The 16,372-nt window shown below is 31.7% G+C and overlaps 2 protein-coding genes across 5 annotated transcripts in view; one reads left to right on the top strand and one right to left on the bottom strand.

Annotated features, from left to right (window-relative positions):
• LOC145181285 (uncharacterized) overlaps positions 1-2,556 on the top strand; it is a 14,029-nt gene extending 11,473 nt beyond the window's left edge. For all 3 annotated transcript variants that reach the window (XM_090073915.1, XM_090073913.1, XM_090073914.1), the window contains exon 11: positions 381-2,556. In XM_090073915.1, coding sequence (XP_089930041.1) covers positions 381-547 — 167 coding nt within the window. In that variant the 3' untranslated portion in view covers positions 548-2,556. The remainder of the gene's footprint in view (positions 1-380) is intronic.
• LOC149877800 (uncharacterized) overlaps positions 1-16,372 on the bottom strand; it is a 171,477-nt gene that overhangs the window by 52,672 nt on the left and 102,433 nt on the right. The gene's annotated exons all lie outside the window — the stretch shown is intronic.

Raw genomic sequence — 16,372 nt, 5'->3', positions numbered from 1 at the left:
TATAATATGTTAGCACTTATGACAATTACCAGTGTTGTCATTAGTTGTGAATTTGTAAGATATTATATTGTCCCTTGGTGACTTGAACTTATCAATGCCGTATTTTATTGTTAACTAGAGATGTTAATTGCCAATGTAAACCATGATTTATAAGTATTGAACTATATGATTCTTAAAGAGCATATAAAAGTTTTTCTTGAACCTATAAGCTTATTGCTCTCGGTTATCATATGCACATATTTTTAAAACTGCTAACCAGTTAATGTAATTCTTGATTTGCAAAGTATACGTATAAGAACTTAAAAATAACTTAAGAATAATTTATATTTAAACAAAAAATAAATTGAGTTTTTAAATTTATTTTCATTTTATTCTTTTAGCAACAGTAAGAATTCAGTATCTGAATTCCAAGGATAAAGATATTTACCCGATTGTTTCAAGATGGTTTCAGGGCGCAATTGATCAAGGAGATGGGCGAATAAATAGACAGACGAAAAGCAAGATTATAAAAGATCAGTTGCAGTTAATAAATGAAAAGAATATTTAGTTATTATTTTCTTTTGCAAATTTATAAAAGTTTATTTATCTTGATTTTATTTATAATTCTAATTTTTCTTAATTATTATTAATAATATCTAAGAAATCGCCACGTTTTTAAATACTACTGTTTTAAAATATTGTTTTTAATTAAAGCTGCCAATATTAATTTCAAACCTTTAATAATATTTACTACAATAATATAATATTTTTTGTTTTTTATTTGTAAATATTTTTCTTTAATGGTCTGGAAATAAATGTGTAATGATAAAAAATTGGTTCATTTTGTGTATTCAACTAAGTTATCTATAAATGATACAATATTTTGTGTGGACAGTTGTACTGTTTGACTGGTAAAATCTGATATACAAACAATCACTATTAAATAGAAAATTAAATATTAAAAAGCAAAGTTATACTTTGTTATTAAGCAATATTCAAAACATGATTTATAACTTTTGCACTTTCAATTTAAGTGCAAAAGCGAATTTAAAAAATCGCGAAAAAAAATCACATAGTTGGGCCGGTAATGGTGCCAACTGTTAGCCAACTGCTTTATTACTGTTGGGCCGTTAACGGCAAACAATTGTTTAAAAACAGTTGGCTAAGTGTTGGTAAAAGCGTTACGTTTTTTTCACGGTACCAACTAAATAGCCGACTGTTGGCCCAACTGTAGCTAATAGTTGGTTATTAGGATCGGGCCAACTACTTACCAATTGTTCGATGTTTACTGGGTCGCCTCGTATATTTTTACTATAATTCAATACCATTTTGTGAATTGTTTTGTGATCCTTTGGTATGTTAGAAAAGCCTCTCGCTGTTAAGCCTTTTCTGATATCATATGATGTGCAAATAATATTGAATGATAAACCATCACACGCAGTCATCCTAGCTAAAATCGCTGGCAATGAATCATCCATTTTACCACTTTTAAAAAAGTTGTTTATAGTTACTGAAGGTTTTGATGTCTGTAAAAATTCTGAAGAATCTAAAACAGTGGGGCTACCTACATCTCTTTTTAACAAATTGACTTTATGAATTGTTTTTAAATGGGTATGAAGACCGCTTGTAGAACCTCCATGTGTTTTTATTATTTTCTTACACAATTTGCATTTAGCACACTGTCGTGCTTTTTCTCTTAAAAAATGAAACCATGGTAAATTTTTATAATTTGCTTTGGAATGCTCCTCAAAATCTTGAATATTCATATCGGTATAAAATACAAATTTTCTAAAAGGTAATAAAATGTATAATTTATAATGTATAATTTAACTTACCGTTTGGAACTTTATATAATATTTTGATTTAACTAAAAATAACCAATATCATATATGATATTGGTATATATATACCCACATTTAATTTTGTACGATGAATTTTGTTTCCATTTATAAGATCAATTAAAATGAGCTTTCGAATGGTGAAATTATTTCGAATACCGAAATAGCGGTATTCAACTTTTTTAATACCGGTATTTCGGCAACTATAAATTGTTCAAAATACCGGGATCCCGGTATCCGGGATCCCGGTATTCCCAACCCTAATCAGGGTTTCTTGATTTAACAAGCACTTTAAACATTAGTTTAAATTTTTGTGCAATGGTTGAGTTTTTTCACTTAAAAATGTTTGTCTGTACCCAATGTGTAGCTTTACCCTAGACGTATAGGTTGTTATTGGCCAAAGATGATTTACCTTTGTGCTAGTAGAAAGAAATCAGATAACATCGACAAACGTACTTCTCGATAAAAAATTATTTAATGATATTTAAGAATAATAACATCAAGGTTGGCTTTTATTGTTTCATTTGAGAGATTATCGATAACTTTTCGATTTTGCAATCCGTTAAAATTAAACTGTTTTTACATTTTTAAATCAACATTTACATTTTGTTTGAAATATTACTAGAATAAGTTTTGACAAAAATGTTTTTGTAGTTTCTTTTTTATTTAAATTTTACTGTTGTATAAAAAAATATAATTACCTTAACACTTTCATGAACTTGTTAGATCATCTCATAAATCACGTCATGTAAAAACTCGTTTGTTTATTTAGAGAAATCCGAGAGCAAAGAAAATCTTTTTTAAACCCATATCACTTTCGGACAACCTGAAACTTTTTTATACTTAAGTATTTACCTACGTCGCCGTAATTGCTGTCTTTTTATCGGATTTAAAGATGGAGAAAGTTTTCTTAGTAAAGTTTACAAGTTTTTAACTTCATAAACAAAGTCTTGTTTATGGAGTCATAAACTTGAAAAAAATCAAGAAAAAAAGTTGATCAAATATGTTTGAGCTTAATCTAGCAATACCATATCAAATTTCTCATGTATATTTAATTAGCATGTAAGCTTAAATCGCGTTCGCGGCAACAAATTCGGAATTCAGTTGAAGTCTTCCTTCTTGAGTAGAACATTTCCATCTTCTCCTATCTGTCCTTTTTTCTTGTAAACTTGCAGCAAGCTTTTTGAATGGTCATAAAGTCCCATACAAAAATATGCTATTCTTGGTAATAAAAAAAACGTTTTTCAAACTACAATATATGCTATATTTGATTGTTAGGACAACCTAAAAGCATTCAAACCCTTTTTTTTTTTCCTGTATCATTTATTTTAAATAAAAGAAAATTTTAGTCTGTTTAGTTAAAAAAGGTATATTTTAAAACCTATTAGTTGGAACTTATTTTAGCAAATTTTTCCATTCCGTGCGTATTTTTGCATGTTTACACATATTCAAGCATATTTTAGCATAAAAAGCATATATGTTATAGGATATTCAAGCGCATTTTAGCAAAAAAAAACAGAATAATTATTTAAAAGTTCAGGCATTTAAAAACTTTATCAATCTTATTTAATAACTTTACTTTAAATTGGTTGTTTTTAATAACTTATTATTTAAAAGATGTCTAAAGTTAACTAGCCAAAAAGTTATTAGAAGAATTTTTGAGAAAAAAATAGTTGAGTGATTTTAAATATGTGTCATTATCTGTATTAATGTGTTATTGTTTGAATAAGTTAATATGAACAAAATATATATATTCATGAGATTAAGAATATTTATTGAGTAAGATAAGTAAGAGTGCTAAGTATTACTATTTTTGTATGCATATCAATTAAGACAATATTATCATTTTACTACATGCGTTAACAATTTTTATTGAAAAGTATCATGCTCCTTTCACACACCTATTCCTATCTGCGCTATGCAATGACAGCCCTAAGTAACCGTATCCCACTTTAAATGTGCCCTACTTTCACGCTCGCATCACTATTGTCACGGTATTTACCTCACGCTGCCATTACATTCTATTCCCGCCCCCATCACACTTTCCCGCCTCCATCACTAACGGGACGCGACATAAAATAACAAAACCCCGTCCTCAAAGTCCATTAGGCTGTTATTCCGTATTATCAGAAAGTATTTGCTAAAAGTTGCAAACTGAATCGGTGATTACTGTAAATACTTTATTTATAGTTGATTTATCGATTAAAAACTAATTAATCAATTAAATTTAAAATAAGAATGTTATTATTTTTAGCAAAATATAAATTATAATAGGTATAGTAAACTTTATTATAATAAAAGTTTTGTTTACAAAATGTTACCTGTATTAAACAGGTAATTTTTTACATAAAGAAAGTAAAGCAATCAACAGTTGTACTCATCGTAAATGCAAAACATACCCAGATAAAATTTCGTTCATCAACTTTTCTTTTTTAACCTCCTTTCTAAATTGAGCTTAAAACAAAACTTATGAATGCGTTTCAAAAAGTTAAATGTGAAACTATATTTTTACAGGTGCCTTTTTGTTTTGGATTTAAGAATAAGAAACTATTTACATTTAATGTGTTGGACTTAACAAGAACTTTTAAGCTCTGCATTTAGTCCAAGGTTGCATTCCAAGATAATATCAGACAATATAAGGTTGCAGTCCAAGATAATATCAGACAATATAAGGTTGCAGTCCGAGATAATATCAGGCAAAAAAGGAAAGAGTTTTGAAATTTATGGAGACAAATAAACAACTCTTCCAAACAAAGTAGGCGTTGATAATATAATAAATAATACAATAAGAGTTTATTTGAAATTGAGCAAGTTTAATAAACCATTTGATCTTTTCTGAGTTTTTATCCAGTTGCGTGGCGTAAAATTATTATTTGCTTATCTATATTTCTTCATTTCAATATATTATCACCGAATATTTATTATATTAATTGATATCAGTGATATTTCTACTTAGGATGTTCATTAAGTTTAATCAGATGAAAATCCTAAATAGAAATATCTTAGATGTTCTATAAACTCATTAGTTACTTTACCACTTTTCTAAATTTGTTTGATTATTTCGTGAGCGTTTTTTTAAAAAAAAAACCATTCACAAAAAAAAATTATTTGTTTAATCAGAGACGCTACGAAAGAGAATCCTTATTTATGAACCCAAATGTTTTTTGGGAGATCTTTTATTTAGGACTATCTGAAAGTTTTTTGAAATTAAAAATTTATTTCCATCACCAATTATTGTCTTTTTTTCGGATTTAAAGAAAAAGATTCTTTTATAAAAGTTTACAAGTTTTCGACTCGTCAAACAAAATTCTTGTTTTCGCACTATTTTGAAAGAAATCTTTTTTTATGTATGTATATATACATAAAGGGTGGTTATTTATATTTTCGTTGTTTTGAAAGCGTTGGAATTATTTGTTGCCTTCGGTCTTCTGGTTGATTCGGCAAAGTTGACAAACCAAAAACTGAAGAACCATTTAGTATTTTCAATAAAAGTGTTTATTTATTTTGAACTGCAAGTTCAAACAATGGTGAGACATAATGTTAGCAAACTTTGCATTTTATAAGTTGACAGAAGTCTAAAGCAAACACATTGAATCAAGAGAAAAACTTGATAAAATTAGTTTGAGCTTATTATATATCAAATATATTATTGTTATTAGCATTTATCTTTAACGCTACCCAAATGGTTAGACATTGTTTAATGTAAACTCTCGGCAACTCTTTTTACTTTGACATTGTTTAGTTATTTGTTGTGTAGATTAGGCCATTATTCCTTATTATCAAAAAATATTTGTCAAATATTGCAAACTAAATGGGTTAATTATCTAAAGTTTTTTTTTTATTGGTTTTTGATTAATCGATTAAAAACTTACAAATTAATCAATTAATCAATTAACTTTAAAACAAGAATGCTATTAATCTTAACAAAATGTAATTTATAATAGATATATTATAAATTTTTATGTTAGAATAAAAGCTTTGTTTACAAAATGTTACCTTTATTAAACAGTAAGTTACAAAAGATAAATTATTGCCACTTTGATAATTCTTCAATAGCAAATTAAAAATATTTAAATATATAGTCTCACGTAAATTGAGGGAACTTGTAATAAAACAGCCTTGTCTTAAATTTCATGGGACCTATTTGTTTTGTAAAATGTGCAGTAAATCTGTAACTGTTTTTTTAACTAGGTAAATACATTATTAAATTTTAAGCAATCTGGTTGCTTAAACTTAATCAAATTTGTTATTTATTTGATTAACATTTTTTATAACTTATCTATCTGTTTGAACTGTTTTGAATTTTAGAAAGCCTTTAGCCAATGAAGAATAGTAATAATAATTGAACTTTTTAAAATTCTTTTTGCATTGTGTTTTCATTTGGGGAAAAAAATTGTAAACGAATATGCAATATTATATTTATAATACAAATAGTTTTTTATACATAAAACTAGCTTACACTTTAGTTCATTTTTGAAAAGGCAGAGGCTTTTAAGCCTTCTTATACAAGCCTTTGAAATTTCGCCCGACATTGACCAAATACTTGTAGAAGATATAGTCGCTGTTCTTCATATTTCGTTTTGCATGAGTTATAATCGGTTATTTATTTAATACCACTTCAAACTCTATCAATTACAACTCTTAATCCAATCAGAACTTTTTTTATCTCTTAAATAGTGTTTGTTAAACGTTAAAACCTCATATTTTTGAATTGATATAAGTCTGTTAATGTTTGATAGTTGACTGCAAGAGTGAGAAATGCTCCCATAACCAAGACATTTATACATTTTCCCAAGGGGAACATTAGTTGTTTATACAACACTAAAAAATCCAAACGCGATACGTTTAACATGATTTGATTAGCAAAATTACTTTAGACCTCAAACTCCTAGGCAAAATGCGCAACAAAGCTAAAACGCATGATTATTGTCGGAAAGCTGTATGTTTCCTGTGCATCGGAAAGTATTCAAAGCAGGTAACAAGCTTTATTGAAGAGAAGATTCAAACTATCTCGGCCACCGAAATGGATTTCACTGACTCAAGAGTTTCACAAGAAATATTTGAGCTATGCCGTGTGGCTCGGTGAAAAAGTGCGATGGTGAGAGTGTAATCCTTCCTTCCCTTTTCAAGTTTAACACAATCACGCCAAGGCTAGACACAAGGGACACAAGTTGTGAATGCCTGATCTGTCAGATGGGAAAGTTGAAACCTATCGAAAGGCACCTGCTTCAGAGGATTCATAAGCCGCAAAGAGTGTAGGCAGATAAAAGGTGCTCAAGTCTGAATCTTGTTGAGAAAGGGCGTCCACACAACTGCACACAGTCATAGTTCAGAGAGAACATGAGTTAAGGGTCTCTTGCGCCTCAAGACCCTCAGTGATTTACATTGCATCATCTGTGAATGGCACCAAAGATGCATCTACTCATTGAACTGTCCAAATTTCACAAGCCAAAGGTGGTCGCCCTCTTACTCTGACTCTAGGTAAAGTCTTTATTCAAAGTATGTACACACTGAATAGCATAGATCAGCTATCAAATATAGTTTTTTAAATTATATGCTGTTAGCTGACCTGACATTGATAATATAAAAACTAATTTCAATCTAATGTTATTATTAACAGGTTCTTCAAGTGCAAGAAAGTTGTTTGACAACAGCTCAAAATTTACAGCTTGCTGAAGTTCAAGTCAACACAGGCTTGTTAAATCAAGAAGCTGGCATCAACTCTAAATTAAGTGAAAACCACCATACTTGTTGAGCAAGTTTCGAGAGGTCAACAAAAAAGTTCTCGGAGTACTTTAACCAGACAACACTGAACATGACCAGCAGCAGAGATGTCACAGAGCCACTCATTATAGTTCTTTGCAAAAGTCTATATTCTCTCAGAGAACTTTGAAAATGTCAAGCAAGTTCTCTCCCATATTCAAGTGGACAAACTTGACTTCATCACGTTATGAGGACTAAAATTGCGAAACATTCTAATTGGTCCATAGTCACCCATGCACATTTTCTCGGACTAAATAGTTTCGTTTTATATACTGTATTAGAATGATCCAGTGGGTCTGCACTAACACCCTGCGCAGAGCGTTTCTTTGGGAACAGCCAAAAAAGTTATACTCAATTTTATTTTAGGCGCCGGTTAGCTTTGTCCGATTGAGCTAAAACCTCGCGTTTGTCATTTTTTAGTCCTGTGGTACAATTAAGATGGTTCCCTCGTATGATTTTTCTAGGAAAATTCTTCTCACTTATCGGTTGAAACCACTTTTGTGGAGGGAGTTTTTTTTATGCCCATTGATTGCAACTCAAAAGTTTCAGCCAATCTACAATCGCTTTATTTCAAATAGCTGTACAAAATAAATTTTCACAACATAATTTTTCATCTCTGTTATTTTTCAGTTAAAAACCACCAATTGTTTTTAATTTTATTTGGATAAGTAAGAAAAAAGTCATAATTTTTCATCTCTGTTATTTTAAATTAGACCATTTTTTTGCCAATTTGGTTTATGTTTTGCATAAACATTATTACTGAGTAAAGCCTCTGATAGGTGGTTTCTTGATGACTTTAAGAGTTTTGGTGATGTGATGATTTCAATATGCCGCTTTATTAATAGGGCTTTATTTTAAATTTTTATATTACTGTATAAATGTTCCATTTTTAATTATTGTATATGTATTCTCTTTTTATATTATGCAATGTATTTTCTACTTTTACATTGCTAAATACTACAAACTAGAGGCTACAACTATTGCGCACCTTTTTGAAAATTTAATTCGAGCTCAAAAAAACTGGGAAGAAAATTTTTTTAGAAAATTTCATTTTCGGACAAAATTTACATCACAAATTGTAGAATATATTAATTCAAAAAGCCCGCTTTTAGCGTGAATGACAGCCTCAACTCTTGACCTGAATCTTGACAGCTATTCATATTGTCATCTTGTTCCATGCTGACTTCACAGAACATTTCAACAAGTCCAAAATAGGCTGTTGCTGTTTGCAAGTTTCTGCTTCAACATTAGCCCAGACTGTAAAATCTAAAGGATATAAACATGGACTGCTGGAAGGCCACATTTCCTCGATCCAGAAGTTGAGGTTGTCACTGAGCCAGTTTTGAGTTCGTTTTGAGTTATGACAAGGTGCACCATCTTGGACAAACACTATGTCTAATGCGTCTTGATAGTTGCCTTGGACCCATAGAAGTTCAAAATGTTGTAATATATCAAGGTATCAATCAGTGTTAACCTAAATCTACAAACAAAGTAAAGAAGAGGCATCTTTTTGCCATCTGATGCTAAATGTTCAAAAATCATCAGCTAACTTGAATGTTTTAAATGCCCAACACTCCTGATATTTATTGACACATTTCTTTGATTAAAAGTCTTGTCAACTAAGATGTGTTTCTGATCAGAAAAAAAAAGAACTGACCTGGACTTTTTCAAAAAACCCAGGGTTTTATCTTTGGTGTCTGAGGCTCCTCAACCTCTCTGTCAAGAGTTGACTTCTTGTTCTAGGTCTTGACTTAGCTTTCAGGTCAATTTTGACCACATTTCTGATATTGTTTTTAGAAAGCTTGAGTTCCTTGGCCATCTTTCTCATTGATCTCACTCGGTTGTAGGCGATCTTGTTTCTGACTTTACAAGTCAGCTCTGGAGTTCTCACCTTACACTTTTACTGTTTTTAGGGCTTCAGAGGTCGTCCATATGCTTCAAGATTACGTTTTATCTTGAAAACAGTTGGTTTTGAAACGTTTAGGACCCTGACGATGTTCACAGGTTGTTTTTGGCTTCTAATATTGCCACTACAGCTTCTCTTTTTCCTTGAAAATTCATTTTTATATGGTAATAAAGGATCAATTATTTAATTTTTTTAGTTAAATTTACGTTAAGTTACAAAAATCAAACGAAAAAATATTTATCAATGGACGTCTACAGATTTTGGCGGGAAATTTTAAAAAAAGGTGCGCATTAATTGTAGCCACCCGGTATATTTTCTGTTGTTGAACTTTGTTTTAATTGACTACTATACCATAAAATTCCATATAAACAATACCTCAACTTTTAAAAAAAATGTTCATCCAATGATCTAAGTTGCGGTGTTTGGTGTAATTGGTATTTGTTTCTTTTCCCAACAACGCTCTATTCATTTTCGTCATTTACAGATACAGAAACACCAATTCAATCAATTAACTTAACGTTTAAAAATGGTCCTGTCACGGTGGGTTTATCTTCCAAACTACATGGTGCATATATTCTCTTGAAATTTTTAGTATCAAGCTTAAGTTAGTGTTAAATTGCAATGCTTCGCGATTCGCTGTCTGTAAAGCCTAAACTACACAATGTTGTGAGGAGGAAAAACCAAAGAAATAAACACAAAGCTATAAGTTTTACCTCACCTAAACATTTAACATATTCGTTCGAAGAGAAATGCGAGACAGCTGAAACACTAGGTGGACAAGCGTGTGCAATAGCATGAAAGATAAAACATTCCCATTAGTGTTTAAAAAATATCGACTAAAGAAAGTTGTAAGTACACTTATAATATGATAATAGTTCAATTAATACGCGACAGTTCTGTATTTATTTTATGACTTTTGTAAGCAATTAGAGACGTGAAAAAAACGCAAACCAAAAGATAATTAGAAAAAACAAAAACATTAAACGAAATTAAAAATAAAATAGTTTTTAATGCTGAGACAACATTTGAATTAAGAACTATCTGCGGATATGCAGATAAAAAGAACGATTGAGAGATTCTAGAAGAACTTGATGGGAGAATTTTAGCATAATTATAAGAAGAATATATTAGGAGATTTTATGAGAGATTTGATAGGAGGATTTTTAGGAGTTTTTTTGGGAGATTTTTATAAAACGAGTTTTTGTGAAGAGAGGAAAAAGATTTTGAAAGAGGTAAAGAAAAAGAAATATGGATTTTTCAAAAAGAATGGAAGATTTCTAATACGAGAATTTTTTTGATATTTATAAACATTAGGCCATGTGAGTTCCGAATGTGTTGAGGGAATATTTTTGAGCGACAGGAAATTGCATACCGTTACCGAAGTTTGTAAATATCAAAAGAAACATGCTTGAGTTTGTAATATTACGGAGTTTTTACTGAGTAAAGCTAAGAAGACCATTAGTATTATTATCAATTCATTTGTTTTTTGGTTGAAGAATTATTATATTGGAATTAACTGTATAACAATACTTGGCAATCACAATGACAGCTGTACCAGTTTTACATGGACTTCTCATGGTTAAAGTACAGTGCTAGCTATCTTTTAATTCTTCAATTTCTAGCATTTACTATACCATTAATAGTCATGCTTTTGCCACAATAAGTTTACTTTAGTTCAAAGTTAGTTATGAAATTTATTTTACAAGGATTAAAAGTAAAGACTTCAAGAGCTATTACAAAATCTGATAACTACAATGAATTCCTAAATAATTTTGGTATTTAAAAAGATCTTTTTTTTTCCAGCACTTATACAACACTACCCAGAGAGAAGGAGATTGAGCCCTCTCAACTGCTGTAAATGTAGCTGCTGGCCCAGCGTCGGAAACCCATTGCAGGCTGATGACAGGCTCTGACAGTCAGCTGACTGTACAGCTGCTGTGTACCTAGCAGTGGTGCGTCTTTGTGCCTTAATGTTTAGAAAAAACTGTTAGGGTAATGTTTTTTTATTACTCTTTTCTTTATAAAAAAAAAAAAGATTATAGCAGTTTTAAATGCCAACAGTTTCAAAAAAGTACCATAACATAAGAGTGAATGAAGTTTTCTCTGGGTATCTTTATTACACACCGCATTTGTTAAAGTTCTCGTAAGTTCACAATAACTATCCTTTGGAATTAGTAAAACCTTAAAATCTTTGAAGGGGGTAAATAAAATTTAAATTGGTTAAAGCAAGTATAGAAATCAGCAAATTGAAGTCTTAAGCTCAGTTTAAATAGACGTAAGATTCTTAATGGGTAGAATTATCCGTTTATAAATATACTTTTACACAATTCATAGTATCACAGACAGTCAAGTGTGTTTTCTTTGAAGATTTGGTGTACTTTGCTTCCGGGATGTCACGCAAGAGCATCCAGCAGAAGTTTCCTAGCATGCTGGGGTTCCATTTGCCTTGATAGTTGCTCTCCATCCTCGTGATACCTTGGTAGAATCTTTCTTCATGTCTCATTGGGACCGCAAGTTTGAAAGCCGCTTTCTTACCATTTAAAGAATCTTGAAATAAATCTATTTAGCTAAAGGCTTTATGAAGGTCAAATCAATGTGATATTTATCAACGTTAAAGGTTATTACTCTAAAATTATAAGCTTCTTCAAGATATTTACACTTAACAGCAAGAAGCCGTAAATTTAGGCCGTCCTAAAATAGTCTACGCAAATAAGTTTCTTGAGGATAAAACACTCCCCCGCCTTCAATGTTTAATTACAAGGGGAATGTCATTTTCATTTACAAATTTTAGCTTAAGTTCATCAATGACTTCTTTTTGACTAGCGTATTTAACAGGAACAGGTTTATTTATGGGTCTATTTATATGTTGGTGCCATTGTAACATGTGTCTCCTGAACTTGACTCTTTAAATTGTTTCCAAATCGCAGATTCCAGCCTGTTACTCTGTTTAATCGTTCAAAAATACTAAAATGTTCAATATCAATAAACTCAAGATTAATGTCAATGGAGCTGGTGGTAGCTAATAAACGTAAGTTACTTTCATTATCTTTAAGTTCATTTAAATTGTAAGAGGGCCATGAAACTGAAACGTAATTAAGATAATCAGGGCCTTTAAACCAAATGTAATGATCAATAATATATTTGAAGGAGCATCCACGGGATATGTCAGCCGGATTTCGTGTAGTCTTCACGTAATAACAAAATTGAATAAGAAGTAAATCACAAATTTTTATCAAGCGATTTTGTACAAAGGTTTGATAAGTTTGATTCATATTATTCAACCAATGTTCAAGTTTTTAAGTTCCTTTCTCATGGTAGACATCAGAGAGGATAAAAAACGCATCGCTATTAACTCTAGTCTTGGAATAGTTGATTTATTTAGAAATAGTCCAAATCGTGAAACGTCATCGATTGTTTGTGAAAAAAGTGAAAAATTGAAAATCTGAATGGACTGAATCTCAATTGAGTGACGAAGTTTGAAGAAGTGTTACAAATTGGCCTAAATGGGATGTTGATTGCCAATGATGACCCAAGATGGCCAAAATAAAAAATAAATTTACTGTGTGTAATTTAAATAACGTAGTTTTTTTAAATTTTATTACACTGTTTCAATGGTCGAGCGGTCTCGAAATGTATCGAAATGTTTCGGGAAAAAATGGTTTCAAGTATTTTATTTTTCCCGAAAATCAATCGGTACTCTCGTAACTTCCGGGACCCAATCGAAATGAATTTCCCGAAAGTTTAAAAACCTTACTCTTGTAACTCAAAAACATTTCGAGAAGAGTTCCGTTACGAGTCTCGTTTCGTAACGTATCGAAACAAAAACTATTTTGAGAATACCATCCTTAGTTTTTTCTAATTTGATGTTTTGATGATTACAGATGGAGCTTGCCAATTTATCATGTTCAAATAAGCCTACATTAGCTGACATGGTAGTTATTGGTGATCAATATACGCCAGATATTGGAAATGTAATTGATACAGGTAGATTAAATTCAGATCTACCCCTTCCCAGTCGCTCTCTTGCATAAAACTCAATTGATTGAGTACAGCTCTAGCTTTCTTTAAGATCAATTAAAATATTCATAGATTTTTAACAAAAAAATTTTTAACTGCCAGGACCAAATATTATTTAAAGGATATTCATAAGAAGTTATAGATGTATAACTCAGTAATATTTATTACTCTAAGAATATATATATATATATATATATATATATATATATATATATATATATATATATATATATATATATATATATATATATATATATATATATATATATGTACAGTATTGGAGAAAACAATTGCAACAAACATCGAACAATGCTAAAAAGTGTTCCTAATTTTACATGTCTTAAAAACGAAACGAACTATACTACCACAGAAAACAGTTCAGGAGTCTGGAGTCAGAATGCCATGACATGGGCAATCAGCTGACAGGTGACAGCACACAGGCAGAATTTCGTTGACAAGTGCCATTTTGCAACGGACAAAACAAGTGCAACTTTTCTGGTTTGTTTCATTTTCTTAAGTCTGGTCCGTGTCAACGTCACGGAAGTTTTTTAATAATTAAAGGAAGTATCCAGAAGTTTCCAGAATTTCCAGAAGCATGCAGAAGCTTTCAGAAGTTTCCACAAGAAGCATCTGGAACCATCCAGTAGCATCCAGAAATATCCAGAAATATTAAGAAGCATCCAGACGCATTCAGAAGCTTCCAGAAGCATTGAAAAGAAACATCTAGAATCTTCCAGAACAGGTTCACACAGGTTCATTTTACTACTTAAGAGACATGTAATTCAGTCAGTATATGGTAGTCAATCAGTCAGTATTATCAAGACAGTTTATCGAAGTGAGTTTTATCAAAGTGTTTTATCAAAGAACATCGATACAAGAATTGAAATACAACAAGTGTTTCATTACATCAATACAGTCCACATCCAACCAAGACGTTGTGTTCCACAGAGTATTATTGTATCATCACAAGGTAAATGTAACACGGTAAGCCTTGAGAAGCGTGATTATTTATTTTTGTTATTTTTATGACTTCAAGTGTAAAAATGGCTCCCGACAGTCTTGGATTGGAACTAAGAAAGAAAATTATTGGCGATTACGTAAGTGGAATATCACAAAAAAGTATTTGTGATAAATATCGCGTGAAAAAATGGACTGTATCGAGACTATGTTCCAAATATCGTTCTACGGGGAAGTTGGCAGCAGATAACAAAAGTGGAAGACCACGTTCCACCACCTCTAGAGAGGATTCTATGATCGTCACATCCGTCAAGAAGGATCCCTGGATATCATCAGTCGAGATACAAAAGCAGTTAGAGCTGCCTGTATCGGACCGAACAATCAGACGACGTGCTGTTGAAGCCGGATTGTTTTCTCGACGCCCTGCAAAGAAACCGCTGATTTCACTAAAAAACCAGAAGAAAAGACTCATGTTTGCTACATCTCATATTGACTGGAATGTGCAGAAATGGTGAACTGTCCTGTTCAGTGATGAATCGAAGTTCAACATCATTGGGAGCGATGGCATTTGCCGTGTACGTCGACCGGCCGGAAAAGGCCTCGATTTACGTTACTGCCATACGACCGTGAAGCATGGTGGAGGCAATGTAATGGTCTGGGGGTGTTTTTCTGCTAACGTTCTAGGTCCAATACATCGAAACGAAATAATGGACCGTTTCATGTATAAAAATATCCTGAAAGATGTTATGTGACCTTATGCTGAATGGAATATGCCAATAAAATGGGTTTTTCAGCAAGACAACGATCCGAAACACACTGCAAAAAGAGTCAAGCAGTGGTTTCAAGACAACCACCTATCGGTGATGGATTGGCCGCCTCAATCTCCGGATCTCAACCCTATCGAGAACCTGTGGGAGATCGTCAACCGCAGAATTAATTGTGAAGGTGTTCGTAATAAGGATCAACTGTTTGAACAAATCCAAAAGGCCTGGGCAGTGATTCTACAAAGTTTCATTGATCACCTGATCGAATCTATGCCTCGAAGATGCAAGGCTGTAATCGACAGCAAATGATTCCCCACGAAATATTAATAGCGAAATACAGCTTGGTCAATATTTTGTCGAGTTGCACTTGTTTTGTCCAGAAGGAAATCAACTTTTTATATATATTTATATGTGTGTATATATATATATATATATATATATATATATATATATATATATATATAATAAAGAGACTGGAATTCTCTCAGCCATAGAATGTCCGGGTCCCGATAGGAACCAAACGAGTCGCGACCCAAACGGGTATTGGACACCAATAAAAGCTAAAATTAGTTTTATCGGACTCCGATTACACGAACGGGTATTACCCGATAACGTCGATAAATTGGGTAGTTGAACTTTTTCATACCCTACCCGACTCAAATTTTTGGGCAATTTAAATAACTGGTTCCCGAAAGTTATTGATCCTATCTGTTCCCGAACCCAATTACCCGAACCGAACCCGATTTCCCGAATGGTTCTATCGGGTGTTCTGTGAAAAAGGTTCTTTTTGTTAAAAAATAACTGATATTTCTAAAAAAGTTACCGAAGTGGAATATAACCGTAATACTCGCAATAATTACATTTTTGCTTGGCCTTTTGGCAGTAGACAAAATTTAATAAGTTTCCTTATGCTTTTCACACAATCCGTTAGGCAAAATTAATTTATCTCACCCTTTATTTGAAATGCTCGACTCTGATTGGTTGTTACAAAAAATCTAAGGTTTGCCAAAAACCAGTAAAAGCGATTGTAAACCATCATTGTGTGTCAGAGTTGTTTCCTTTTCAGTTTCTTGAAACGATGTTAAAAGGTTGTAATTTTAAAATTTTGAGTTTAAAATCGGACGTGCGTAAAAGAGAAAAACATTTCG

The sequence above is a fragment of the Hydra viridissima genome, unplaced genomic scaffold, assembly GCF_058129835.1.
Source record: "Hydra viridissima isolate aposymbiotic clone 2 unplaced genomic scaffold, HvirCarnegie_v1 scaffold_16, whole genome shotgun sequence".
Classification (NCBI taxonomy): Eukaryota; Metazoa; Cnidaria; class Hydrozoa; order Anthoathecata; family Hydridae; genus Hydra; species Hydra viridissima.
This window is presented reverse-complemented; position numbering and strand designations above follow the sequence as displayed.